The 24496-nt window shown below is 48.5% G+C and overlaps 1 protein-coding gene across 2 annotated transcripts in view; it reads right to left on the minus strand.

Moving 5' to 3' along the window:
- The window catches only part of ADGRB1 (adhesion G protein-coupled receptor B1), a 273806-nt gene that overhangs the window by 59409 nt on the left and 189901 nt on the right, over positions 1-24496 (minus strand). For both annotated transcript variants that reach the window (XM_077351362.1, XM_077351361.1), the window contains exon 18: positions 17633-17792. In XM_077351362.1, coding sequence (XP_077207477.1) covers positions 17633-17792 — 160 coding nt within the window. The remainder of the gene's footprint in view (positions 1-17632; positions 17793-24496) is intronic.

A 24496-nucleotide genomic window follows, 5' to 3' on the forward strand; every position in this document is an offset into this window, starting at 1 on the left:
TCAAAACATGTTTGAAAGGTGCCCTTTTCAATTAGAATGTGTGGTTTGTGCGGGGGGTTTTTTTAATGCATTGTACAAGATGGTTCCTCTTAACACAGGTTATTCATTTGGACTGACTTCCCCTAGGATTATTCCCTTAGCTCGGGGCTATCTGAGCTGGCTCAGCTTGAGTCACTGTGGTGACAAACGCCGTGTGTGGGGCAGATGTTCTTTCTGGGTACAGATGGGGCACGTGGGCGGATGGATGAAGACCAAGCCTGCTGGGCCCTTCCTAAGCCTCCACGCGATCAAACTCCCCGTTGCACGTGTGCTAAAAGAAACTGCATTTGTATGACTGAAAATACTATTTCATTCCACAGCATGCTGTTTACAATGCCAGTGCCTCAAGGAAGGCCTAATCTGCTAGATGGCCCCGGTTCGCTTGCTCTTGGCAGATTTTGGAAGCTCGGTAAGGTTGGTCCTGGGCCGAGTCTGCACACATAGGATAATGCACTTTCAATGTGCTTTGGCAGCTGGATTTTCTTGTGCAGAGCAGGATAATCTGTTTCTAAAGTGCATTGAAAGTGCATTATCTATTGTGTGCAGAATAGGCCCTGGTTAGAATTCTGGATGGGGGACCCCCAAGGGATTTCAAGGTAGCTATGCAGGGGCAAGTAAAGTCAAACAACCTCTGATTGCCTCTTGCCTTGGACACCGCATAAGGCAGGTGTAGTCAACCTGTGGTCCTCCAGACGTCCATGGACTACAATTCCCATGAGCCCCTGCCAGCGTGGCATCTCCAGTTAAAAAGAGCAGGAAGTAGTGGTATGAAGTTACAGAAGGAACATTCTGTCTGAGGTAGAGATACTCAGAATTCTTGGTGCTTGATGAGCAACAGTGTGTGTGTGTGTGTGGGGGGGGGGGGGGGGCTTCTGGAGTTCTGGTCCTGCTGGTGGACCTCCTGATGGCCCCTAGGGTTCAGCCACCTTGTGACACAGAAGGTTGGTCTGCATGGCCCACTGACCTGATCCACCATGGCTTCTCTTTTGAGTTCATAATTAACTCACAAGTTTACTGTGGTTAATCTAACTCGTCTGTTCTTTGGCTTTCATTTATTCTGCCTGCTTTGTCCTAGACTGTGCTTTTATTTTTTCTGTACTGAAAATAGTTATAGAAACCTAGAATCATAGGGACCTCCTGGGCCATCTAGTCCAACCCCCTGCACTATGCAGGACACTCACAACGCTCATCCCCTGTCCCCTGCCACCCCCTTGAGCCTTCCCAGAATCAGCCTCTCCATCAGATGGCTCTCCAGCCTCAGTTTAAAAATCTCCAAAGATGGAGAACCCACCACCACCCAAGGAAACTTGTATTTTTTTAATGTACTCTTATAAGACCCTGCCAGTCTGAGTAGACAATACTGACGTTGATAGATTGCCTGACTCAGCACTAGGCAGCTTCATGTCTTTAGTGCACGTTTCATAAGTGACCCCAATTCGAGAGCTGTCCTGCTTGGCTTCCCCTCCTCTCTCCAAGCTTCCGTACCTCCCAAGAGGGGGGCAGAGGAGGGGCTACGTCTCCCCACGGCTGGCCCTCAGGTGGGACTCCTGCTTCGCATATTGCTTCTAGGGATTTGGGTAGCCCAGCCAGCCAAGAGAGCAGATGGGCTCCCGGCTCCTGCAGGGGATCAACTTGGCACAATGCACAGGTGTCTTTCTTCACCGCCTGGACTGAACGTAACGCAAACTGACACTTGGCTCTCCTGTTACCGTCCCGTTGGCCAGACTCCAAGCCCAGTGGGAACCTGGAGACAGATGGCAGCATTTCCCAGCAGGGAAGAGTCAGCTTGCTCCTCTCCAGAAAGAGAAGTTTGGCAAGGCTTTCTGCACTCATATTTAACATGGCAGGCTAGAGAAAGAGGAACTGAGGAAGCAGAGACCAGGCTGGGAGCCATCTTGGTGTGGTGGCTAAGAGCGCTGGCCCGCAATCTGGGGAACTGAGTTGGATTTCCCGCTCCTCCTCCATGTGCAGCCAGAATCACAGTTCTCTTAGAGCTGTTGTCACAGAACAGTTCTCTTAGAGCTCTCTCAGCCCCACCTCCAGTACCTGACAGGTGTCTGTTGCGAGGAGAGGAAGGGAAATGTGTTTGCAAGTCACTATGGGACTCCTTCGGGTAGTGAAAAGCGGGGTAAAAGAAACCCCAATTTTTCTTCTTCTGCTTCCCTTCCTCCGTAATATGAATTAGCAAAGGAATGGCAGCCCAGTTTTACAAACCGTATAACTCAGGACATGTTTCTTGCTCCTTCTCCTCATCTCCTACCTCATTTGGCTGAAGATGAAGAATAGTTGAATCATAAACTCATAGAATCATAGAGATGGAAGGAACCATAAAGGTCATCTAGTCCAACCCCCGCACAATGCAGGAACTTGATTGTTATAAGCTGCTTTTCTCTACCCATAGGAGTCTCAAAGTGGCTTCCAATCACCTTCTCTTTCCTCTCCCCACAACAGACACCTTGTGAGGCAGGTGAAGCTGAGAGCCGTGCTATTTACTACTCTGTAAGAACAGCTTCTAACAGTGCTGTGACTAGCCCAAGGTCACCCAGTGGAGGAGCAGGGAATCAAACCCAGCTCACCAGATTAGAAACCACCACTCTTGACTGAAGGGTCTCCAAATCAGCTCCATTCCTGACCTTATAACCCTGCCTCCCCCAAAAAACCTCTATCTACAATGTAGGTAGGGTGCCAAATCCCCCCTGGCCACCAGCAAGGGATGGAGGGGGGGGGCAGATCCAGATTTGGAAACTCCTGGAGATTTGGGAATTGAGCCCGAGGAGAATGGGGACCTCAGTGGGTTGCAATCCAATAGAGTCCACCCTCCAAAGCATCCATTTTGTCTCAGGGAAGCTAATCTCTGGATTTTGGAGATGAGCTGTAATTCTGGAGGATCCTCAGATCCCACCTGGAGGATGGCAACCCTAAACATAGGGCTGTCAGGTTTCTCAAGTCCCAAGGAGGGAGATGGGTGGGAGGTGGTGTTGGTGGATCCACATTGGGAAACTCCATCCACTAAAGGCATCCATTTTCTCCAGGGGAACTGGTCTCTGTCATCCAGAGATTGCCTGTAATTCCAGGGGATCACCGAGTCTCCCCTGGAACATTATGGAATGTTATGATCATGTTGACACGCCCCCCTCACCAAATGGCCAATGATGGGCCTGGAGGGGGTGGGAAGGGGAGGGGCCCTGGGTGGGCGTGGCCACAGCTCTGCTTCCCAACCACATTCTGCACGATGGAGCCACTTCTGGGGTTTCTCAGAGCCGGAAGAAAGTTTCAGGGGGTTGTCCATGGAAAAAAAGAAAAGTTGAGAAAGGCTGGGCTAAACTGTACAGATACGTCTTTCAAACTGACAGTGACTAGTGGAGAACAAAGCAATTACTTTTAAATAATTAAATAAATAGAAGGATGATGGGAATGGTTGCATAGGGTAGGGATTGTAGAAGAAGAAGAAGAAGAAGAAGAAGAAGAAGAAGAATTGGTTCTTATATGCCACTTTTCCCTACCCGAAGGAGGCTCAAAGCGGCTTACAGTCGCCTTCTCTTTCCTCTCCCCACAACAGACACCCTGATAGAGCCCTGATATCACTGCCCGGTCAGAACAGCTTTATCAGTGCCGTGGCGAGCCCAAGGTCACCCAGCTGGTTGCATGTGGGGGAGCGCAGAATCGAACCCGGCATGCCAGATTAGAAGTCCGCACTCCTAACCACTACACCAAACTTGTCATTTCCCCTCACTCTTTCACTCTGTAAAGCGCCAGAAACTAGATTAATAAATAAAGTGTCACCTGCACCCAGGACATTGCAACCACATGGAGAAGGCGAGAGACTGTTATCTTTGCTCCTAATAATCAGAATCCCACTTGCTCCGTTTTATGCCCCTTTCCCACCACCGTCCTCTGAGAAGCGCAGGCGGCGTAACGGAGAACGCCGTTCCAATTAGGGAAACATGGCGGGACACCTTGAAGGGCCTTTTCGGTAGTTTTTAGCTAGGCTTAACAGGATGTTCCGCATCATCATTATTTTATTATTATAGTAAATAAAAAGGGATCCAGAGAGACATCTTCATGCAGCGCTATTCATTAGCAATTATTTTCTCCTCGCTGTCTATTAAGCGATCTCCCCGGGGATCCTTCCGCTTCCTCCTGCCGCTTTAAGCAGCAACAGCACCAGTGGCTGCCCAAAATCACAGGCCAGGTGGAGGTTGTGCAAACAGAATATCCCCCCCCTGCCCCACCCAAAAAGGAAAGGAAAAGTTTTCTTAACGCTTCAAAATAGCTGAATAACCAGAATGTTGGCAGGGGCTCATGGGAATTATAGTCCATGAACATCTGGAGGACCACAGGTTGACTACTCCTGATCTAGTCCAACCCCTTGCACTATGCAGGACACTCACAACCCTCTCGCTCATCCACTGTCACCTGCCACCCCCTTAAAAAATATGGTGGAGGTGGCCAAACAGTAGCTTTCCAGGTGTCTGTGGACTACATTTGCCATGTGTCCCTGCAAGCGCTGGCAGGGGCTCATGGTAATTGTAGTCCATGGACATCTGGAGGGCCACCATTTGACCACCCCAGCTCTAGCATAGTCCACAGAGTCTAGCAGCCACAGAAGCCCTCAAGTGACACTACACCCCCACTGAGTGCTCTCTCCTCCCCAAAGTCCTGCCCCCTTCCTGCCCCCAGGAGTTTCCCAAGGGAGTGCAAGACTGCATGTGGGAAGAGTCATGTTTTTGTGGTCCCCTGTCTCCCACCCCCAAGTGAATAAATAATGGAAATAAAATAATGCAATGGAACAAGAGGCTGTTCCTGCCCGATCCTGCTTGTGAGCACTCAGCAGAGGTGACTGACTGCTGGCAGGAAGGGAGAGAAGCCGGATTCGGCCAAGGATGGTTTAGCTCCCTCTCTCCCATCCCGTCCCCCGCTCTTTCTCTCTCCCTTGGGCAAATCCACACATTACAACGTCCTCCTCTTTCCTATGTATCTGCCATGAGTCCAGGTGACCAAACATGCTCTCTGTGAGTTCTGTGCTTGGAAATAATTTATTTTTATTGCCCTGATGTGCCCACTTCCATAGGTGTGGGGAGATGAGAGGGGACATGATAGCCCTCTTCAAGTATTTGAAAGGTTGTCACTTGGAGGAGGGCAGGATGCTGTTCCCATTGGCTGCAGAGGAGAGGACACGCAGTAATGGGTTTAAACTTCGAGTACAACGATATAGGCTAGATATCAGGAAAAAGTTTTCACAGTCAGAGTAGTTCAGCAGTGGAATAGGCTGCCTAAGGAGGTGGTGAGCTCCCCCTCACTGGAAGTCTTCAAGCAAAGGCTGGATACACACTTTTCTTGGATGCTTTAGGATGCTCTGGGCTGATCCTGCGTTGAGCAGGGGGTTGGACTAGATGGCCTCTATGGCCCCTTCCAACTATAGGATTCTATGATTCTATGATTCTGACCTGAAATGGCTCAGGAGGACCGCTGCTTGCCCCATTGAGAAGGAAAAACGCACCACCGAAAGGGGGGCTTCATGCAAGTTTCCCTGATGGAGCAAACAGCTCCAGTCACCACAGTTCATAAAGGACATTGCACAGGAGGGAGGGAAGGTGAATACAGCGGAGGGTGACCACAAACTTTAAGTAATTCTTTGGAAAACCTGTTGTCATGGCTACAAGCGGTTTGATTCCCCACTCCTCCTCCACATGCAGCCAGCTGGGTGAATTTGGAGCATTCACAGTTCTCTGAGAGCTGTTCTCATGGAACAGATCTTTCAGAGCTCCCTCAGCCTCACCGGCTTCACACAGTATCTGTTGTGGGGAGAGGAGGGGAAGGCGATTGTAAGCTGCTTTGAGACTCCTTTGAGTAGTGGAAAGCACAGTATAAAAACCAGCTCTTCTCATATGAGGAAAGGATGATGATTTTGAGAGTTTTCAGTTTAGAAAAATCTGGGGTTTTAATTGGGGTTTTTATTCAGATGTTTATAACCCAGCACGAGTCGTCAGTGAGTGGCGGGAAATAAATCAAATTAATAACAATGATAATGATGATGATAATGATGATGATAATAATATGTTAATAAAATCAGAGTCCAGGAGCACCTTTAAGACCAACAAAGGCTTATTCAAGGCATGAGCTTTTGAGTGCAAGGACTCTGCCTCTGAGGAAGCTCCCACCCTGAATAAATCTTTGTTGGTCTTAAAGGTGCTACTGGACTTTGATTTCATTGTGCTACTTCAGACCATTTGAATCTAATAATAATATGAGTGCTCTAACGCTGGTCCATGGCCCTTTTTGATCGGATGGCAGAGGAGGGGAAGCATCTTAGCCGGGAAAGAGATTCTATCTTCTGTTGTTGAACCAGAGAGAAATGCCATCTTTGTTGGGGACCAGCTGTCAATACCATGTGGAACATTCCTCAAACAACAGACTGTGAACTTGGCCTGATAGTTTTTTGCTTTTTTTTAAAAAGAGAGAGAGAGAGAGCGTTGGGCAATGCCAAACAGAGAAAGCAGATTTAGGAGGGCTCTCTCAAATGAAGGTGTGTCTGCAGCCCAATTTTGCCCTGGGTTGGAATAGAAAACACAGAGCTCAGAGATGGATCCATGGGTGGGTGGGTGGGTGGGGGGTCAGCAAAAATTCTCCATAAAAATAGATGGCAAGTTTGTTTTTCTTGTGGTTGGAGAACTGCGATGGGTGGCAAACTGCATCACCAATCTGGCTTTGGTTTCTCAGGCCTCTTGCAGAGGTTCAAATGTTTCATGGACACAGCTACAGTTTTTTACACCTACAAATCCCCATTGTATGCCATGAGAACAAGACACTGCTCACACTGCAAGCACACTCCGCAACTTTCATGTAGAACAAGAGTTCAGGCCCATTCAGTTTCAAATTCTTCAACCCTGCTATTTTGATCACCAAGAAGAAAAAGAAGAGTTGGTTCTTATATGCCGCTTTTCCCTACCCGGAGGAGGCTCAAAGCGGCTTACAGTTGCCTTCCCTTTCCTCTCCAAGCGTCTGTTTGAATGTCAGTAGGAAAAAGCAAGACTCCAGCATCATTTTAAGGACTAACAAAGATTATGGGAGGGGAGGAGCTTATGTGAGTCACAGCTGACTTGTTCAGATATCACTTTAGCTCTTACTTATGCTTGCTAAACCTCTATCTATTGCTTTGTTGTTTGCTAGCACTGATTTTCCTCCCCGCCATGCAAACTATACATTTTCCAAAGACATTTTGCATCAATCAATCCACCTCATGCTTCTCCTAATCAGAAACTCTTTCTCTTTCTGACCTGAATGAAGATCCCCTTGGATCCTCTTACTCCCTTCACCTCCTTCCCAGTCCACAGTCAGTGATTAACTGACTTGAAAAGACAATGTGCCTATAAAAACTACTAGAAGGATCCTCTTCCTTCCCTCACTCACACAATTTCCACCCTTTTTCCCCTTTTTCTTTCTTGCTGAGGAACCCCTACATCTGTTTACTTCTTCTTTTGGTTGTTTTTGGCTGTCCAACCTTCTGTAACCTTTTGATAGACAGACACACAGACCAATAGATGCTGGCCCAGCCCAGGGAACTGAGGGAAGAAACACAATAATCATCTTGTATTCAGATTCTGAAATGGCACATGAGATACTTTTGAAAGTTCAAAATAAACAAAATGTTTTATTTAACTTGGCAGAGAAAACATCAGGCGGAATCAGGGTGGGATATATGAGGGGAACCATTAATGAAACTAAGATAACTTTATAATTACACTGATTCCAGCTAACTTGTTGCCAACAAGTAAATGTTTCTGCTATTCAAAAGGGTCTTTTAAAACTTTATTTTCAGATTCTCCAGCATACGTTTCTGACTTCATTTCACTGACTTTATTTCACTGACTCTTAAAATCTAGAAGGCAAGAACATGCAACCAAGTTCCCAAAATTCTTCTATATACACAGACCAGGGATCACTCCTATTTTAAAAGCTCTCTCACTTTTCACTGGGCAGGGATGACTTCTCTTAACTAGAAGCAATTTCCCTTTCTGACCTGAATGGGGATCCTCTCTGATCCTCTCACTCTCTTTGCCTCCTTCCCAGTCCACAATCGGTGCTTAACAGTCTCTTCTACAACCGTGAGTTACCAGCTGTCATTGGGCTGACTCTGTCTACAGAATTCCATTTGTCACTCAAAGCAGAATTCCATTTGAACACCCTGACTTGGTAAGGCATTATCACTTGACAGACTGTCAACTCCTGCATTTATTTAAAATATTATATGCCTGCCTTTCTTCGGAGATGCTGATGAGAATGTAGGGCTACCAAACTCAAGGTGGGGCCTGAACTTCTCCCCCACCTTCAAATCTCCAGGAATTTCACAACCCAGATTTGGCAGCCCTAAACATTTTAAATGAATAAAAGCATTGTATTAGGGGAGGGGAGGAAACACACACACATAAAACATGCATGCCCCAGAAAGAGAGACCCCTAACTCAGAGTTTGCCTTTTCCACCACTGGAACACGCTGGCTTGACTGTGATCTTTTTCCTTCTTGCTGCGTGAAATCACTACGTTTCCCACCCCGCATGGAAATTTGTGCGCCGCGCTGCCAAATTGTCACGAGCAAAGGTGGCCGCCCGGGTGAAATTGCCAAAGGGGGCAGAAATTAACAAGGCCTGAATGAAATCAATTTGTCCTGACAGGTTGACAGCTCACACGGCTAATTACATCTGGGGTGTGTGTGGTGTGTGTGTGTGTGTGTGTGTGTGTGTGGGAGGGAAGTGCATTAATCAATGCAGAGAAATCCAGCGCACCAGAGTTCACAACTAAAATGGAGAAGGAGGTGGTAGAAATTTTGGGGCAGAGGGGAGATGTCGCTCAGTTCAGCAGCCCTGCGAGAGCGAACGCTTGCAGCTTAAAGCTTTGGAGCTTAGAAAAGCTGTGAGCAGGGGAGAAACTGTCAGTAAAAATAGAGGGCTGGACACAGAGGAAGTGATAGCTATTTCAATAGGAATAGAAAGCTTCAAGCAGGGTTAGGCAGATTCATAGGGGAGAGGTCTTCCAGTGGTAAGGCTGCCTGCTCCCCCTGGGCCCCTGGCAGGGGATGGGGGGCAGGGTTGCGAGATCCAGGTTGGGAAACTCTTGGATATTTGGAGATGGAGACTGGAAAGGGCCCACAGTGGGGTACAGTGCCCTAGGTACATCCTCCAAAGCATTTGTATTCTCCAGGGGAACTGATCTCTGTAGTCTGGAGATGAGCTGTAATTCCGGGGATTCCCCGGTAGTAAGAGCTTCAGATAAAGGCTAGTCATAAGGGAGTTCTTGATAAGCAAGTAAAAATAAGGCAGTCTTTATTGAAGCTCTTCCTATCACCAAAACAGGCGTGGCATTTTCATTGTATATTTGTCTTTCTCGGTCTTCATGCTTAACCTCCAGGTCATTGCTGGAGATTTCCTGGGATGACAATTACTCTCCAGGTTTCAGAATTCAATTCAACGGGTGATAATGGCTACTTGGGCAGGTAGACTCCATGGCAATACCTCCCATCAAAGTCCTTCCCCTCCTCAAACCCCATCCTCCCCAGACATAATTCCCCCAAATCGCCAAGAATTTCTCAACCTAGAACTAGCAAGGGGGTCTTTGCATGACCCAAGGGGATGTGTCCTTGTTTTTCGCCAGGAGAAAAGGAGCTTGGAGGCAACCGTCCAATGGATTCCAGAGAAGGGCTGCAAGTTCTGGGTTCAGAAACCTGAGGGAGTGGAGCCCAGGGAGGAGAGGGCTTTTGGAAGGTAGACGGTCATGGAGGCCACCTTCTTTTTTCCAGGAGAAGCAGAATAAACGTCTCAAAGGAAGCCAGAGAAGGAGAGAGGAAAATTACAGATAGGGGCAAGTACGTAGGTAGGTCGATGACAGAAAGAGAGAATGATGTAGGTAGGTAGATGATAGATAATAGGTAGGTAAGTATGCAGGTGATGGAGAGATAATAGAGAGGTACAAATGTAGATAGGTAGATTATAGATTGAGAAGTAGGTAGGTAGGCAGAGAGAGAGTTACATAGGTTGGCTGATGATAGATAGGCAGGCAATCAAGCAGGTAGGCAGGCAAACAGACATAGACAGACAGTTACATTGGTGAGTAGGTAGGTAGGTAGGTAGGTAGGTAGGTAGGTAGATAGGTGACAGATGAGAGAGATGGAAGAAGAGTGGGTTTGTATACCCCAAAGCAGCTTCCAATCATCTTCCCTTCCTCTCCCCACAACAGACACCCTGTGAGAAAGGTGAGGCTGAGAGAGCTCTGACAGAACTGCTCCGTGAAAAGAGCACTATCCGGGCTGTGACAAGACCAAGGTCACCCATCTGGCTGCATGTGAAGGAGCAGGGAATCAAATCCACTTGCCAGATTAGAAGTTGCTGCTCTTAACCACTACACCATATTGGCTCAAATAGAAGGTACCTTGATAGTAAATGCTGGCAGGGGCTCATGGGAATCATAGTCTATGGACATCGGAGGGGGCACAGTTTGCCTACCCCTGAATAAGGCCATATTATCAAAAGCTTTCCTGATCAGTAGGAATCGTCCTCATTTTGATTTATGAGAGTGTTCGTTTTCTCATACTGGGGTATTGGCATGAACCAGGAAACTGGTTTACATAGATTTGTGGCTGAACCACAAGTCCAACTGAGAGGTTAATTCATGAACTGGACTGGTTTGTGGTTTGTGGCCCTGCAAGCCCCATTGAAAGGGACCACATTCCCTTTAAACAGGATTTGTAGAAAGCCTGAAAAACAGGTAGCTGCCTACTCCCCACCCATCAGCTTTTTAGGGCTGTCTTGTGCGGTCTCTTTAAACTTTAAAGGGACTGCACAAGACAGCCTGAAACAGTTGTGTGGCAGTGAGTGCCACTCAACTGTTCCTGTGGCTTCCTACTCTATTCACAAATATCCGTGAATGGCTTCAAAAGTTTGTAAAAGTTCCTGAAGGTAGAACTATCACGAACTTTCAGTAGCGAACCACAATCAGGGCAAAATTAATGATGAATTTTGTTTCGTGGTTCGGTCTGTGTCCATTCCTATTCATCACTTCCTCTTTCTCCAAGTCTAGAATTAACGTGATAAATTGAACATGCTTTTCAATATTAGGAGGCAGCAGCACATAAGGCGCATATGTGTATCATGCACAAAGTCCCTCCCCAATTGTAGTCCATGGACATCTGGAGGGCCGCAGTTTGATTACCCCTGCCTTAAAGTGTTCGGAAACAAACCCCTAGGCCCACTGTGCAGGTTCACATTACAAAGTTAATCAATCACATCCACAAGGGATGTATGAGGACTTACCAGGAGAAGAGACCAAGCCACAGTGCTGTTATCACACAGGAAGTGATGTCATCACCGCAGAGACTTCTGTGTAAAGCTCCGCATTTGGGTAAAAACTCTATGGTCAAACCAACTTCTACCATAGAGGTTTTGTTCCAATGCCAGAGTGTTGCTTGGAAGTCACTGGCATGATGATATCCTTTCCTGTGTGACTCCGGCAATGTGACCTGGGCCTTCCTCTTGCTACTGGTAAGCCCCCCCCACCAGCCAACTGATCAGTGGTTGGGGGAAGTCCTGGCAGTAGGGGACTCCACTGGGAGGTCTGTCAATGCTATATGTAACCAATTATTTCCTTTCTTATTAGGCATTTTGTCAACTTTTCTCTGCCTTATGAACCGTCCAGAAGAACCCTCACTGCGGACTAACCTGTCAGATTGGTTCAACCCAGAGGAGGTGACCTGCCCAGAAGCTATTGCTGAGCTCTGCAGAAAGTCCGGGATGCAGGATTTCACCCTCTGCAAACGCCACGCTCTTCCCTCCAAGGGAGACAGTTCTACCCAGAGGTTTTGTATTTTTTTCTCCACGTCGAAACAAATTTATGCCGACGGGTTCTGCCTCATATCTTTTACGGTATCTGTGGTGCTTTCTGATAGATTTCATTTGAGCCCATATAACTGCTGGCGCGGCTTGCGGACTCCTTTTGAATGTCACGGGGAATCTGCCGGTCTAGCGCTCTCATACCCACCTAGACCCAAACCTAAATGTAACTGGAGAGGGAAAAAAACGAACAGAGACACAGTTTGTGTCTCTGAAATAATATTGTGTAAATCATGGCGGAGCAATCAAGGCAATTTATGACGACGCCCCCCTCGCCCTGTTTTCGAGGGAGCTGACAGATGGTAGCTGTCCCCATGCATCATGTAACATCTCTCAGACAAGAAAGGAAAACAATCCTGTACAAATTTCATATAATGATCCAGTTTAACTATGATTAGAAACCCCAGATTAAACCAAGAGCATCTTCCAACCCAAGGCTTGGCTGGTTTTTCCGCCATCCCGGTACAGTAGGCAGGGTGCAGGAGGAACTGCAGAGAGTTGGGTTCAAATTCTACCTCAGAGATGGAACTCACGAGTAGACCTGGCCCTGATCTTCATGGCCTCAGCGAGCCTGATTTCATCACGGCTGACCCCGGTTAATACTTGGATAGACCGTTTTTTATACTCTGCTTTTCACTACCCAGAGGAGTCCCAAAGTGGCTTACAAACCTCCTTCCTCTCCCCACAACTGACATCCTGTGAGGCTAAGTGAGCTCTGAGAGAACTGCTCTGATAGAATAACTCTAAGAGAACTGTGAGTAGCTCAAGGTCACCAGTTGGCAGGCGCTCATGTGAATTGTATTCCATAAACATCTGGAGAGCCACAGTTTGGCCACATCGCCCTATGGGATCCCCATAAACAGGCTGACCCCCACCAGCTGCGTTGAGATTTGATTCCAGGAGGCGGCCACTCTCCTACAACCGAACGAAAACACAAGGGTCACTCAGACGGTGAAACAAGAGGTAGGCCTACCATGTGAATATGGGGGGAGGCAATCAAGAACAAATTCAAGTCAGAAAAAAAACATGACAGATGTGACCCTAACGGAAGGACGGAAAGAAACAAACACAAAGATATAAATGTTCTGGTTTGGCACAACGTTCGAAAAGAGAAAGGGCTCCACGTTCCACCTTACACCTTGCTCAGCTTTCAGATGAAGATACTTCTAGGATCTGCTTTCCGGAACTGCATCCCAGTGGGATTGTTTTAGTGGTGAAGCCAAACAGCCACAATATTCTACTCCAGGATTCACACCTGCTACCAAACAATCACCTTTGAGTACTTGTACAAATAGGGAGGCCGGCCTCCAGCTGGGACCGGGGGACCTCCTGGAATTACAGTTCATCTCCAGGATACAGAGATCAGTTCATGTATCTGGAAAGTGGATTCAAGTCCCGCACTGATATCCTCTCTTCCAGGTGAAATTCACCCAGTCCCATCAGCCTATCCCCATAGGACTTAATCTCCAGATCCCCAGCCACGTCTAAAGCCATTTTCAATCTGTCAAAATTGTAGAATCATAGAATCATAGAGTCGGAAGGGGCCACACAGGCCATCTAGTCCAACCCCCTGCTCAACGCAGAGCATCCTAAAGCATCCAAGAAAAGTGTGTATCCAACCTTTGCTTGAAGACTGCCAGTGAGGGGGAGCTCACCACCTCCTTAGGCAGCCTATTCCACTGCTGAACTACTCTGACTGTGAAATTTTTTTCCTGATATCTAGCCTATATCGTTGTACTTGAAGTTTAAACCCATTACTGCGTGTCCTCTCCTCTGCAGCCAACAGAAACAGCCTCCTGCCCTCCTCCAAGTGACAACCTTTCAAATACTTAAAGAGGGCTATCATGTCCCCTCTCAACCTCCTTTTCTCCAGGCTGAACATTCCCAAGTCCCTCAACCTATCTTCATAGGGCTTGGTCCCTTGGCCCCAGATCATCTTCGTCGCTCTCCTCTATACCCTTTCAATTGTCCTTAAAGTGCATTCTCATAATCAACCCTGCATGTAAACCATTTTTGTCATATTCTTTTTTTGAGAGAGAGTCATATCTGAATTGGCCCCCAGCTGCTCCAGCAAATGGGGACCTTCTCATGGATGCCCTGGGTCACAGCAGACAAGTTTTCGACACTGCAAAGGAATCTTTGTATTCCCTTGTCCAGCTGCCTTTCAACCAAAAGGGGATTCAAAGGAGCTTAGGTAGTTCTCCCTTCCTTCACTTTTATCCTGCCAACAGTTCTATGAGATGTACCTACGACATGGAGGATCAGGAGGTACCAGAAAAATACCTCCTGCTGTCGGTTAGCTTAAAGGTGAGACACAGTTTAAAGGAAAGCCAGCTTGGTGAAGTGGTTAGGAGTGCGGACTTCTAATCTGGCTTGCCGGGTTTGATTCCCCGCTCCTCCTCCACATGCACCTAGCTGGGTGATCTTGGGCCTGCCACAACATTGAGAAAGCTGTTTTGACCTATCAGTAATATGGGTCAAATCACTCTCAGCCCCACCTCCCTCACAGGGTGTCTGTTGTGGGGAGAGGAAAGGGAAGGTGATTGGAAGCCACTCTGAGACTCCTTCAGGTAGAGAAAAGTGGCATATAAGAACCAACTCTTCTTCTTCTACTTCACAGGGTGTCTGTTGTGGGGAGAGGAAAGGGAAGGCGATTGTAAACCACTTTGAGACTCCTTCGGGGAGAGAAAAGCAGCATATAAGAACCAACTCTTCTTCTTCTACTTCACAGGGTGTCTGTTGTGGGGAGAGGAAAGGGAAGGCGAATGTAAGCTGCTTTGAGACTCCTTCAGGGAGAGAAAAGCAGCATATAAGAACCAACTCTTCTTCTTCTACTTCACAGGGTGTCTGTTGTGGGGAGAGGAAAGGGAAGGCGAATGTAAGCTGCTTTGAGACTCCTTCAGGGAGAGAAAAAGCAGCATATCAGATGCTGGATTTCCTCAGTGGTCTCCCATCCAAGGACTAACTAGGATGGACTGAGCTTAGCTTCTGAGATCAGTTGAGACTGGTCTAACCTGGTCTGATGCCACTTAGCTTTTATGGCCTGGTGAGACTGAGCTAGCCTGGGCCTTCCCAGTCAAAGCAAGAGATGTTCAGAGGTGGTTGCCCATTGCCTGCCTCTGTGCAGTAACCCTGGACTTGCCTGGTGGCCTCCCATACAAGGACTATCCAGGGCCAATCCTGCGTAGCTCCTGAGATTTCAAGGGGTGAGGCGAACAGAGGTAGCTGGCCATCACCTACCCCTGCATAAGAACCCCTGGCATTCCCGGGTGGTCTCCCCTCCAAGGACTGGCCAGGGCTGACCTGACTGATCTTCTGAGATTTCAAGGGGAGACACGGAGGTGGTTGGCCACTGCCCACCTATGCATAACAATCCTGTTCTTTCTTCATTTACTGCCCTCTGAGAACTAACCAGAGCTGTCCGGAGGGATGGACCAGATCCAGTGGGATGAAATTAATTCAAAAGAAATTCCATCTAAGCCTCCGGAAGAAGTTCCGGACAGTTAGAGCGGTTTCTCAGTGGAACAGGCTTCCTCGGGAGGTGGTGGGTTCTCCATCCTTGGAGAGTTTTAAACAGAGGCTGGAGAGCCATCTGACAGAGAGGCTGATTCTCTGAAGGTTCAAGGGGGTGGCAGGTGACAGTGGAGGAGCGAGAGGGTTGGGAGTGTCCTGCATGGTGCAGGGGTTGGACTAGATGACCCAGGAGTTCCCTTCCAACTCTGTTATTCTATGATTCTAAATTCCATCTAAACATCCAGAAGAAGTTCCTGACAGTCAGAGCGGTTTCTCAGTGGAACAGGCTTCCTCGGGAGGTGGTGGGTTCTCCTCCTTTGGAGATTTTTAAACAGAGGCTTGGAGAGCCATCTGACGGAGAGGCTGATTCTGTGAAGGTTCAAGAGAGTGGCAGGTGACAGTGGATGAGCGATTGGGATGTGAGTGTCCTGCATAGTGCAGGGGGCTGGACTAGATAACCCAGGAGGTCCCTTCCAACTCTGTTCTTCTATGATTCTAGGACCCTGCTTAGCTTCTGAGATCAGGTTATCCTGCCCCATCCAGGTCAAAGCATGAATGGAGATGGGGAAACAGGTATGTACATATTTGCTCAAGAGTCAGAACAGAGCCGTTCAGGTGATGGAGAAAAACAGGGGCCACCCTTGTCCAGCCACGCTGCAGACTCTTGGAAGGGGCTACCTCTTCCCAAACTGGCATCCCCCCTGCCCCTCCAAGCACTGCGGCTCCAGAAGGGTCGGGCCTGCCTGGGGCTGAGGCACACAGAGGCGACATCTTTAAAGCCACTTCAGTACAGATGTTTCCATGGTAACGAGTGGACCAAATACATTAGTGTTTCTAATAATAAACCAAACCTTCATCTCGGGGGAAAAAAACCTGCCTTCCCCCAGCAACGCCCCCCTCCCCATCACTCCTCCAGGCCCCCTCCCCATCCTGAAACAAAGCCATCCTTGCCAAAAGAGGGAGACCGAAGTGGGGAATTATGGGGAGGATTGAGGAGGACCTCAAGGCCAAGATGGAGGGGGGGCAGGGGGTCCCACAGCTTGTGTGAGCTGCACTAGGTGGGACCAGGTCACCCGTGGACTCAAAACAAAAGGCCCAGCCAAGCCCAAAGTCAAGGAGGAGAAAAGGGGGAGGGTCAGATGTGTTTTAGGGAAAGGCATCAACAAACCCATTCCGAATCCCAAGCAACTATTCTTCTTTGTGCACCAGGACCATGCAGTTGACCAGGCGGTTCTGGTCAAGCGGACTCCTTCCTTCCCATTCTGATGGCTGACCCACCAAAAAAGCCAAAGGACCCTCTAAGCACCTACAGAAACACACACCTTAGACCCCTTTTCCAAGACACTGGCAAAGAGACACCCAAGTGACCAGAGACAGAATACCAGACACACAAAAGAGGGCTAGAGAGAGCCCCCCTTACGTCCCAGGAGGATTAGCGGAAGCCGTGACAACCTTCCGAAAAGGGGATCCATTTGGGTTCCTACCCCCACCCCTTCACCCCTGTTTTCATCCTTCTGCCGGGAGCACCATTCCCGTGCCATGGGCAAGGCCTGAGCCCCATAGCAATCCAAGAAACAGACCCCCCCACACACACACACACCTCCCTTTGGCACAGGCAGTCGGCCAAATCTGCATTGGCCACTGGTGGGAAGGGGGTCGGGAGGGGGGGGCAGACAGCAGGCGGCAGGGCGGGGAAGCATCTTCCCAGGCTGACCTCGATTAATGGCAACAACGGTGACATTCCAATGCAGCAAAAAACTGAGCAGGTCCCCCCCCTCTCCCCGCCTTGTAATTTTTAAAAAAAACGTTGCTACTATTTAGGTCACGGCTCTCTGAGTTGCAAATGCACTGCCTTTTTATTAAGGTAGCAGTTGTTGCAATGTCTATGTGTGCATTGCAATAAGCATGCGTGTGCGTGTGCGTGTGTGTCTACACTCACACACGCACGCGCTGCACAACATGAAAACACACACAGAGCAGTTGCCCACACGGTAACAGCCCAGCCATGCACACACACACGCAAGCGCACACCCCCGGCCATCGCCCGTCACAGGGAAATGTCACGCGCTGGGCAATTTTCTTTGCCTCCCTCCCTCCCTCCCTTTCCTCCTCCTCCTCCTCCTGCTCCTCCTGCTCCTCCTTGGTAACCCCGGCGGGGTCCTTCCTTTGCCTGCTTCGGGTGCTCCCCTGCCAGCACTTACCATTTCGGCGCTGAGCTGGGCTAAGATGGCGAAGGTGGAGATTCGGTCACAGAGGCATCTAGTTCGGAAGGGATCGACCAGGACTGTTCGGCAGCCACGCCACGACCAGGCACCCAGCTGAGAGGAGGAGGAGGAGGAGGAGGAGGAGGAGGAGGAGGGTCTGGGGAGGGAGGGAGGAGGGGTAGCAGTGTGCGGGGAGAGCCGGAGAGGATGAGCCACGGAGGAGAGAGGGAGAGAGAAAGAAAGGCAGGAGGGAGAGAAGAGGGGGAAAAATAGCATCACAAACACATTGCCACAGGAAAACAGCACGGCAACAGCCAGCCCCCTGTACCCACAGCATCCGTGCGCCCCCCCCCCCAACCACACACAAATGACACCCTGTCGGTGACACAACAGGAGAGGAGAGACACACAAAGGCTTCCCACACACCTGATGCGGCGCATTCCAGTGTCACATCCTCCTCCAGCTTGAGATGCAAGATGCCCCCAAAGAAACAAAGCGTCCCCTCCCCCACCCCCTCCGAAACGTCCCTCTTGCGGGGCCTTCGCCAGGCCTACCCTCCTATTCCTGCCGCTCCCTTACACCAAAGGCCTCCGGCTGAAATGTGCCCTCCCTGGCTAGCGTCCCTCGCAGGCATGGGCTATCCTCAGAAGATTGGCCATTTTGAGCAAGGGACCAGTCTGCCCCACTTGGGACATGGTCTTCTGCCACCGCTGGAGCACCACAACTTTACGTGCTCTCTTGTTCCTCCTAAAGGAAGGTAACCCGGAACAATGACACATTTCCCACACAAGGGCCACGTGCAAGGCTGTGAGCCTATTCGGGGTCGGGTCCCTTCCGGCCTCCCCTTCCTTTCCCTGCGTGGTTGGCCCACACGGCTTTGCTGACCAAAAGGTTATGCCCACAAACCCTAGAGAGTTTCCGGAGATTCCTGTGCTGAGTTGTTAGAAGAAAAAGAAGAAGAAGAAAGAAGAAAGAAGAAAGAAGAAAGAAGAAAGAAGAAAGAAGAGAGCCCTGATATTACTGAAGAAGAAGAAGAGTTGGTTCTTATATGCTACTTTTCTCTCTACCTGAAGGAGTCTCAAAGTGGCTTACATTCGCTTTCCCTTCCTCTCCCCACAACAGACACCCTGTGAGGTGGGTGAGGCTGAGAGAGCCCTGATATCACTGCTTGGTCAGAACAGCTTTATCAGTGCTGTGGCGAGCCCAAGGTCACCCAGCTGGCTGTATGTGGGGGAATGCACAGGTGGGTACCTCCAGAAGGTTGGACCTGAACTTGCGGGTTGAAACGAAACAGAAATAATTTTCGGCTAAACATTGAGAAGAACTTCCTGATAGTTGGAGCAATTCCTCAGCAGAACAGGCTTCCTCGGGAGGTGGTGGGCTCTCCTTTGGGGAAGGTTTTGAAGCAGAGGCTGGATGGCCATCTGACAGCCATGCCATTTCTGTGATGAAGCAGATCATGAGAGGGGGAGGGCAGGAAGGGCCAAGTCAGTATCCGGCTCTCGGGACCCCTTCTTATGTGCCCAGGCTCATGCCGAGGGTCACTTTAGGGCAGGGAAGGAATTTTGCTACCGGCTAGATTGGCTCAGGGATCCTGGTGGTTTTTTTTGTTTTCCTCTGGGCATAGACTGGGGGTCACTGGGGGAGTGTGTATGTGGGGGGGAGGAGCTGTGAATTTCATGCATTGTGCTGAGGGTTGGACTAGATGACCCGTGAGTTCCCTTCCAGCTGTGTTTCTTGGTCCCTGTAATTTCCCTCCCAGGTTCACCTCCAGGGCCAAGCTGTGAAGAGCAAGGAAGAGATCTCTCTCTGCCTCTTTCATGCTCTCTCTCTCTCTCTCTCTTCTTTTTCCCACATTTCCTTTTTAGCCAGAATCTCTCTCTCAAGCGCATTCTCTGTAGGTAAAAACAACAAAACAAAACAAAAAACCCTCACCCATCTGTTTGAGTCACTGCTCTCCTTTTATAAGCACCCCGCATAAATAATCCCCACGCTGCACGATTTCTCTTAAACACCTCCCCCACGCGGTCCTTTCTGAACCCCATCCCGATGCAAGGCCTGTCCTTAAGCAAAGCTAAGATTCCCCACCCTCATTCTCTACTGGGAGAGCACCTATGCTTTTTATTTATTTGTCTGTCTGTCTGTCTATTTGATTTCTATACCGCCCTTCCATATGGCTCAGGGCAGTTTACATACAACATCACAGGGGGGATACATGGAACGAATCAACATACAACACAATCAAATACAACAATAACAATCCAACAGTGGATCTAAATACAACTTCAGTGATCCCAACAACAACAATATGACAAGATCAGGGACTTAGCTAAATCCCCTGGAGAGGTCAGGCTGCTTCAGGCCATGGAGGGGATGTCTGAGGAGGGGACCTCTGGTCAGTCTCAGGCAAACGCCTGGTGGAGGAGCTCCCTTTTTGCAGGCCCTTTTGCAGGCCCTGTGGGACTTCGGGCAAGGCCCTGATCGCTTCAGGGAGCTCATTCCATCAGGTGGGGGCCTGCATAACAACTGTATGTCAGGCAGATGTTCAACAGGTTACAACCCTTGCCCACTAGAGAGATGGAGAAAGCCAAACCTGGCTGCCATGCAGCTGGCACTGACTGCAAAGCCATCATCTTTTTCCAGGGGAGCTGATCCAGATAGTCTTGAGATCAATGGTAACAGCAGCAAATCTCAGAATGACAGAATCCTAGAGTTGGAAGGGGCCATGCAGGCCATCTAGTCCCACCCCCTGCTCAGTGCAGGATCAGCCTCCAGCATCCAGGAGAAGGATCTGTCCAGCCGCTGCTTGAAGACGGCCAGTGAGGGGGAGCTCCCTACCTCCTTAGGCAGCCCCTTCCACTGCTGATCTCCCAATACTATCTGGAAGTTGTCAACTTGCTGCAGTCAAGCCAAGGGCAAGGTGAGAACAGGGGAGAAGTCAATCAAGCTGCCCAAGCAAGCCTTCCCAGTCTGCTGAGAGCAGCCATGGGCTATGGAGACAGGGTTAACCACCTTTGGCTTGGGTCCCAGATCGACAACTGGCCTCCGGGTCCCTTGGGGGAAAGTGGCTGCTTCAGAGGGTCGACTTTCTAGCATTAAGGTCCATTATCTTTCCCAAGCCTCAGCTTTCCCGGGCTTCTGACCCCGGGTCAAAGACTGATGACTTATGCCTGCACAGATTACAGGATCGCATCTCAGGATCCAAACTGGCCCCAACCAGGGCCAGGACCCTTTCAGGGCCCTGCAGCACCTTGGACAGTTCTGTGGGCCCTGCAAGCCCGAGCTGTCCTGCCAGGGCCTCATACTTGTCCATAAGAACATAAGAGAAGACATGTTGGATCAGGCCAGTGGTCCTTCTGGTCCAACACTTGGTGTCACACACACTGTCCAAAACTCAAGTGCCACCAGAAGGTCTGCCAGTGGGGCCAGAACTCCAGATTCCCTCCCACTGTTGTCCCCAAGCGCCAAGATGCCCCTGCACCAAACTTAAGTACATCAGAGAAACCTCAGGGGTCAGGTAAGTTAAAATGCACTTGTACAGTATAGAAATGCAACATTAGGGCTTGCAAGGTGGTAAAAAATCTAGAAAGTGATGTTCCAATTAATACGCAAATCATGCCTAATATGGAGCCCGTATTTCGAAATATTTTTTCAAAAGCCACCATGTTCAGTGTTGCCCGACTCTCTTTCAAAGAAGCAGAGGAAGCTACTCTGTTAGTGAGAGGACATTTTGGAGGACGTTGCTTCATAGGGTCACCGTATGAGTCAGAAGCTACTTGACAGCACAAAACACACATGCACAAGGATGGTGTGGAAAAGGGCCACTGAATGGTTGCACACACACTGCCTGTGTGCTTGTGTGCCGGGAATCCAATGCATTTTCTACCCCACTCTGCAATTTAACTTGCAAAGTCCCTGGGGCAGGGAACTGAGCAATGGAACATGACAAATCTAGCAGCCCGCCTGAAAGTCTTTACGCAGGAATTTTTGAACAACAAAACTTGGAAAGATTTTAGAGCAGCATGTGCAAGCTCTCTCCCAGGCAAGTTCATCTCTTATTAGTAATCCATTCACTCAGTGGAAGGTGCCTCAGAAATGAACAATTTTGGGACTGGAGCCTCTTTCAGATCCAGAATCCAGGGGAAACAGCCCCCCCTCCCCCATTGCTCCATAATCAGGGTCAGACACACTCACCCTGTTCAAATTCAATTTGTTTTGTACTTAGTTATATTCTTTCCCTCTCCATTTTTGTTAGCATCATTGAAATTCAGAAATTATGACTACTCAGTGTGAATTACCCAATGAGTCGAAACTGGTAATTTCCTTTTTTTTTTTTAAATAATGCTTTGAATTTCACCCCTCCCCTTTTTTTCTTTTTTTACAAATCCAATGTGCTGTGTATTTACGGTTGTTATGTATTACCATTAACGGGTAGGATATGTGTACAGTGCCGTATTGTGCAAATGAGGTTGACAAATGCGTTCATTCTCCTGGAAATATTCGGGGGCGAGGAAAACAGAAAATGCTATAAGGAGAACCAATGGGTTTGAGCTGAACAGGGAAGAATCATAGAATCACAGAATCATAGAGTTGGAAGGGGCCATACAGGCCATCTAGTCCAACCCCCTGCTCTATGCAGGATCAGCCCAAAGCATCCTAAAGAATCCTAAAGAAAGAAAATCTAGCTGAGGTTTGGGGTTTGGGTGGTAATGGTAATGGGAAGGGTAAGGAAAATGAAAACATCATTACGCAGACAAGAACTAGTGTAGTGGTTCAGGATCCGGGAGAAAAAGATTCGTATGGATGTTTACTGGATGATCTGGGGTCCGTTACAGACTCTTACACTAACCTACTTCACAGGGTTGTTTTGGGCTTTCCAGGCTGTGTAGCTTTGGCCTGGTAGTTTTAGCCCCTGACGTTTGAACGTGCCTTAAACCAACCTGGACATAGAGTCGTATTTGAAGACATGGAAATGCTGGACAACACTAACAGCTGCTATGTTAGAATATACAGGGAAGCCACTGAAATGCACAGACACCAATACAAATTCTATTAAAAAGAAGAGAATATGAAAAAACACTTCACAGTAGTTCATCAAATAAGACCTTAATGGCCTTTCTAGTGAACTCTACCCAGACACAGGATAAACACTTCACAATGGACTTGGTAATGACCCATAGGGAAGGGTGGTATAAAAATCTAAATAAATACATAAAATGTGATTCCTAGTTCCAGTCCATCCCCTGGGAGACTCATAGATAAACAGCAGCAGCAACAACATGAAATAAAAGTCCATGCAAGAAAAGCCTCTTATTTTATTCGAGTTAGGCCTTGTAAAAAGGCAGGGGAGGCAGAGTTACCAAACGGAGGGTCTGTTTTGTGTTCCTTATCAGATAAGTTCTTGTACGGTTGGTTGTTCCACATAGGGAACCACTTCCAATGAAAAGCGAGCTACAGGGTCTAACTTGCCACAACATACAATTGTATCCTGCAACTGTTCACACACTCCCCAATTAGACATGGACAGGTTCCCATCTTGCCATGTCCTACGAAGATGCCAGATACGATTACTGATGAAACATCAAAGAATAAAACAACCAGACCACAGCCACACAGCTGGGTACACCCACAACAACCAGTTGACTATGGATGTGAAAACTTTAAGCTACTACACAGGTTTGTTGTGAGGAGGAGTTAAGCAACTCTGGGCCCACACTGGGGAGAAAGGCATGGAATAAAGAAACAAATATCTAAAACCAATGGAGTTACACTGTTACCCAGGACTCCCAACCCCATTGCTTCACTTAATAGACCCTACAGTGCAAGGGGGGAGTTAAAAGAAACACGTATCAATCAATTAAGGAATGAACATTTGATTTGGTTTCCCTATATTCTCAGAGGCACAGACAGCCTCTGGCTGGCGGGTTGATAGTGCGGGTGGCTCTCTGGGCAGGAAAGAATCCTTAATCAGATTAGCAGCTGTTATTCAATTATCTATTTACAAAATCAAAGAGATGGTTATTGATCCAGGTAACCAGGTCACAGAACAAACACAGAGGGGAGATGATCCGTCTGCAGAGGGACTACTCAATTTCAAATCCCCTAGTTGCAGAATCGTCCCCCGGGGAACTGCTGAGCTGAGGACAGAATTTAGGACCCAGCTGTTTTGAATGGAATACAAGCAGGAGGCTGCTTCCTGCTACAGCTTTCTGTTCCCAGATGGCTTTACCCTTCTCAATATCTTCCAGCTCCTCTTTTTGCCTGTATTTTTCTTTCATTGCTATCACCACCGCATAATTTGCTTGCTTATCCTCCTCACTGCCCCTATCACCACTTGTCTGGTGCATTGTCCACCTCCTTCACCCTTCCCAGTCACTTTTTTCTGCCTCATTCAACCTTTCACAACTGCCTGTGTCCTTTTTCCTTTGCAAGTGGCCACAACGTGTCTCCATTTCATTGATTTTTCTGCAAACTTTGGGGGTCCCTATGTGTACTTGGCCTTAATCTGCGGATTTGACAATCCGCAGTTTGGGTCTGTTCTGAATTAGATACAACCACTATGAAAGTGGAGATTGGGGGAGGAGCAGATGAGGTCTCCTTCCATCTGCAAGTCTCACTGAACTAAAGCTCCATGGAGAGGCCAAGATTAGCGAACTATCCCACAATTACCCAGGGGTGGGGGGTGGGGGGAAGAAGCTCATGTTTCAGCTTCCAGTCAGAAGCCTTAATTAACATTCCGCTGCAGCAAGACATGCATAACACTGTCAAATCGAACCATATGGCTTGCTAAATGCCCAGAAGATTATCCAGGGTGAGGAATGAGGATTATCACTTCTAGACTCCATGAATACAGCTGCGGCG

Source organism: Paroedura picta, chromosome 9 (assembly GCF_049243985.1).
Source record: "Paroedura picta isolate Pp20150507F chromosome 9, Ppicta_v3.0, whole genome shotgun sequence".
NCBI classification, from domain to species: domain Eukaryota; kingdom Metazoa; phylum Chordata; class Lepidosauria; order Squamata; family Gekkonidae; genus Paroedura; species Paroedura picta.